At 38.1% G+C, this 5,000-nt stretch overlaps 1 protein-coding gene across 9 annotated transcripts in view; it reads right to left on the minus strand.

Moving 5' to 3' along the window:
- LOC135210255 (uncharacterized) overlaps window positions 1–5,000 on the minus strand; it is a 266,781-nt gene that overhangs the window by 73,823 nt on the left and 187,958 nt on the right. For 7 of the 9 annotated variants that reach the window (XM_064243122.1, XM_064243116.1, XM_064243117.1 and 4 more), the window contains exon 2: window positions 3,952–4,378. The exons of 1 other annotated variant lie outside the window; for it this stretch is intronic. In XM_064243122.1, coding sequence (XP_064099192.1) covers window positions 3,952–4,028 — 77 coding nt within the window. In that variant the 5' untranslated portion in view covers window positions 4,029–4,378. The remainder of the gene's footprint in view (window positions 1–3,951; window positions 4,379–5,000) is intronic. One more of the 9 variants, XM_064243113.1, reaches the window with a different exon arrangement.

Here is a 5,000-nt window from a genome sequence, read left to right on the forward strand (position 1 = left end):
AAAACTACCACAATAATAAAATAATAATAATAATAATAATAATAATAATAATAATAATAATAATAATAATTAATAATAATACGCTGACTATAAAAATTCTGAATAAATGCAATAAAATGTAATGAATAAAATTCAAAACAACCACAGTAATAATAATAATAATAATAATAATAATAATAATAATAATAATAATAATAATAATAATAATATACTTTTCTTAATACGCTGATTTAAAAAATTCTGAAATGCAATAAAATGTAATTGTTAAAATTCAAAGCTTCCACATCAATACTAATAATAGTAATGGAAGCAACAGAAGTTAATACTCATTGAAATGCACGTAATGCTGAAAAACAATCCCGCTTGCAGAGCAATACTAGCGAGTAAACACCCTTACTCTCCTAAGACGCATACACACACACACACACATACTAAAGCTGACCCTCCGAAGGATCGTGCCCTCGTGGCAGAAAGAGAGAGAGAGAGAGAGAGAGAGAGAGAGAGAGAGAGAGTCCTCAGGTCCTCAACTATAAATCACGATTATATAATGCTAAAAAAATAAAAAAATAAAAAACTCCTTAGACGAAGATGATTCCATTACTTGGGTTGGTACTGGAAGACCAAGGCGGGGGGAGGGGGATAGGGGGTTGATAAACGGGAGAAAGGAGGAGGAGGAAGAGGAGGGCAGACGGAGAACACTGAGAAGGAAAGAAGGAGAAACGTGTGCGAAGCCCACTGAGAGAGAGAGAGAGAGAGAGAGAGAGAGAGAGAGAGAGAGAGAGAGAGAGAACAACAACAACAAGAAACGAGACCAGGTTTCCTACCAGGAAATGGAAAGACGAATGGAAACGAAGCTCTGCGTCTTACTTAGGACTTGTGTCTGTGTTGCAAGAGGACTTTTCAGTAATATATGTATGTATATATATATATATATATAAGATAGTTTTGTCACTAACTCCCACGTCACTTTCCAATTCTAAGCCCCAAATACTCATAATTTTTTACCATGGGAATAACTTAAACCAAAATGAGATTGCACAACATGATGACTGCATCTGCCTTTTGTATCAAACCCAAAAGGCATAATATTATGTCCGAGTCCTGCCCAGGGCCGATGCTTTCATTGCATGTAATCTCCTTTGGTGCGGATTTATTGCGTATTTATCCTGCTAAGGCAGAGTCAATACGAAAGCGGAGAGAGAGAGAGAGAGAGAGAGAGAGAGAGAGAGAGAGAGAGAGAGAGAGAGAGAGAGAGAGAGAGGGGGGGGGGGGGGTGGCGGGTACTTTTCATCCTTTTCAGATGCGAACTAATTCCACGAAGGGAAGGGCAATGAACTGGAGAGAGAGAGAGAGAGAGAGAGAGAGAGAGAGAGGGGGAGAGAGAGAGAGAGAGAGAGAGAGAGAGAGAGAGAGAGAGAGAATAGCCTTGCCAATGCAAATAAACAAAAATTTAAATAGGACCAAAACTATTAAAAGTATTTACCCAGACACTTAATTTCTAGAGAGAGAGAGAGAGAGAGAAAACAGCCTTACCAATGCAAATAAAAAAATTTTAAATAGGACAACAACTATCAAAGTAAGTTACCCAGACACTTAATTTCTAGAGAGAGAGAGAGAGAGAGAAAACAGCCTTACCAATGCAAATAAAAAAATTTAAATAGGACAACAACTATCAAAGTAATTACCCAGACACTTTCTTTCCAAAGAGAGAGAGACAGAGAGATAAAAATAAACAAACAGTCCCCCTTCTTGTTTATGCCATCACCAGGCACTCAGAACTGACAGGGTCGAACGTGAAAACCTGTGGGAAATTGAAGCTACAGGTGTTTTCGGCCACTCTGCGTGCATTCAACCCACAGGTAAAACATGCAAGGTGAAAAAATAAATGGTCGCCCTGAATAACCATTCACTCTTGATCCATTACAGGATGATAACTGATACTTTTCTTTCGTTACGTGCTAATACGGGTATAAAGAGATTTTCGCAATTGCAAAATCAATGAAAACTTAAAGACAAGTATGCTTTACTAATCATAAAACAAACTAACGAAGTTGGCAAAGCAGTTAATAGCACGACCTTAACATAAGCAAAATATTAACCGATAAACTCTACGGTTATCACACATCACATTTCAATACATCATCAACCCCCTTGAAAACTTAATTGTACATTCAAAACACACTCCATATATGTATTTATACACACATATCAACAATAACACAAATATACCTGATAATATTGTTCCTGAATATTCAGATGAAAATCAATTTTCGTTAAGTAACCGGACTCAAAATTTCATCGGGGAAGCTTGAAAAAATGTGAGTATATTAAGTTTTTCTGAAAGTTCAAACCATAATGAAGACACCGACGAAACCATGAAAAACCTGTACGTGTACAATACAAGAATGACATTACAGAAGCTTTCGGTACTTTCTTATGATCAACCTAGTAACGACAACCGACTAAGTAAAGCTTTCAGACTAGCAAAAGTCCGATGGCTTCAGTAAGAAGTGGTTGAATTTTTAAATTATGACATTATACATTTCAGTTAATGTTTACAAATCGTTCGGAAACATAATTCTCCATTATATAATTTACGAACAAAAAAAAAATCATACCTAGTATAACAGAAAGCTAAATCACGTAACTGGAGGATCTATTGACAAATATCTGGCATCGCATTGCATCACAAAACTCCCTGAAAAGCTGAAATAAGAAACAGGACACCAACCAGACGAGTCAGAAGCCAGAAGGCAAGAGATCGAACGCGGCGCCCAGAGCGACCACAAGACGGAGATAAGGCCAATCTCAAATTGGGCTGTGACCCTCCCAAAGACACTTTGACTTTCGTCATAATACGAGAGAATTAAAACTGTCTTGGAGACTCGTCAGTCCCTTCATGGAAGCTGACAGAATGGAGGGGGAAAGGGAACAGGAGGGGAATGGGGGGAGGGGTCAAAAGGAAGGAGGTGAAGAGATAACTATTTTTTATTCACTCTTCAAATTCATTCATACCAAGAATAATGGAGGCGATTATATTGTTTTAATCAACATATAAAGTTAAAAAAATATATAATACTGTATATCAAAACTGAACATATTTTAAATCAATATATATAAAATATATACATATATAAATTTTATCACTTACACAATTGTTCTGTGCATTAATACAATTATCTAACAAGACTTCGTTGAAAGTGGATGGTCTCAAGCGGAGATATTTATTAAAAAAAAAAGTACAAGCTTTACTTGACAATGAGAACTGTTAGTAATTATATATATATATATAATATATATATATATATATATATATATATATATATATATATATTATATATATATATCGAACACATTAGTTTCAATCATAATCAGCTTTGACATTTTTCAGATTCAGAAACATGAAGCTACAATCGTCGTTTCAAGTCCAATTCGCTCCACCTCTGCAACAATAACGAAGGAAAATTATAACCGATCCGAGGTTCCCGACACTGATGTCGGGAGGGGGGCGGGGGGGGGGGGGGTCGTTGCTGTCAGCGGTTCGAATCCGCCCGGTGACGAAGAACTTTTCAGTTGTAATTCGCCTTCGATATTATTATTTCCGAGGTTGAGAGAACTGGATATTAACCGACATTCGTAGCTTAATGGTGTGGATATGAAAAATGTCGAGGTGAAGTGATAAAAAAAATAATTATTATCTACCCTAATATACATAAGTACATAGTATATACACATTTTAAGCATACATATGTGTGTAAAATGTACTGCCATTATCACACAAATGAACTGACAGATCACCCAAAATTTCAATGGGTCAGTTTTTACCAGTTTTCACTTCCGAAGGGTCGTTTACCTTTTAGTGTTTGTGTGTGTGTGTGTGTGTGTGTGTGTGTATGTAGGTACTTGTCTGTACGTGCATATATCGACCTACTAGAAGAGAAGGAACCTTACCTGGAGGGAAGGGGCGCATCCACCGAAGCCCCATCCTCGCTGTGGGGACCAATCCCCGGGGGGACTCTCTGAGCCATGTCCCCCTGTGCAGCAGCCTCGAAGGGGGCATCACCGGGCCCCCCTCTCGCAGGCGGGGAAAGGGTCTACAGGGCACTATCGAGCGCCCCCCTCTCTCTTTCCGAGACTCTCACGTGATCATGATCGTAGGTTTCTGTCACTGATGAAGTCCTCGATTTCACTGAGCGAGAGGCAGCAGCCGCGTCTTCGGAGCCGACGATCGTGTCCTCGATCATTTTCAGGTCGAAAACTGATTTCTCTCTCTCTCTTTCTTTTACCAAGAACTACATCACATCGAAGTCCACCTCAGTGTCTAGGAAATGGCGGTTTTCACGCATCACGCGCTTTCACTGTTATTAAAAAGCCTGTGCTAGATAAATTACACACCGGTTCAAATATTTTTCAGATGGACACTTTCCATGTTTTTTAATGCTGTTCGCGGAGTTTTATTGCATTCTCGATGATTTTTCGATTTAAAATTCATGTTGACAACAGCATAAAATCTCCTCATAATATATATGTTTATATATAAAGGTATAAGCCAAGAAGGAAAGATAAACAACGGAGTAAATGCAAGATCTTTCGACTCAACGTCCTTTACTTAGCAGACAAACTGACATACATGAGAAACTGAGAGTACAAGGAAGGGTCGTATAAGTGACAGATAGGAATTATAAGGAGATTAGTACCTAGAATCCGACACACCTGGAGAATGAGTAATCTTTCCAAACAAGCATAAACATGGGTACAATTTAAGAACAAAAAGATTAAGTCCAACTGCTCACACACAGGGACAAGACAATTGAAGGATTATACAGGGTGGCAGCTGACCACATTCAGATCTTTGGTAAACAAAAACTTATTCACAAAACATATGCTTGTTTGGAAAGGTTACTCATTCTCCAGGTGTGTTGGATTCTAGGTACTAATCTCCTTATAATCCCTATCTGTCACTTATACGACCCTTCCTGGTACTCTCAGTTTCTCATGTA

Source organism: Macrobrachium nipponense, chromosome 39 (genome assembly GCF_015104395.2).
Source record: "Macrobrachium nipponense isolate FS-2020 chromosome 39, ASM1510439v2, whole genome shotgun sequence".
In the NCBI taxonomy this organism is placed as follows: Eukaryota; Metazoa; Arthropoda; class Malacostraca; order Decapoda; family Palaemonidae; genus Macrobrachium; species Macrobrachium nipponense.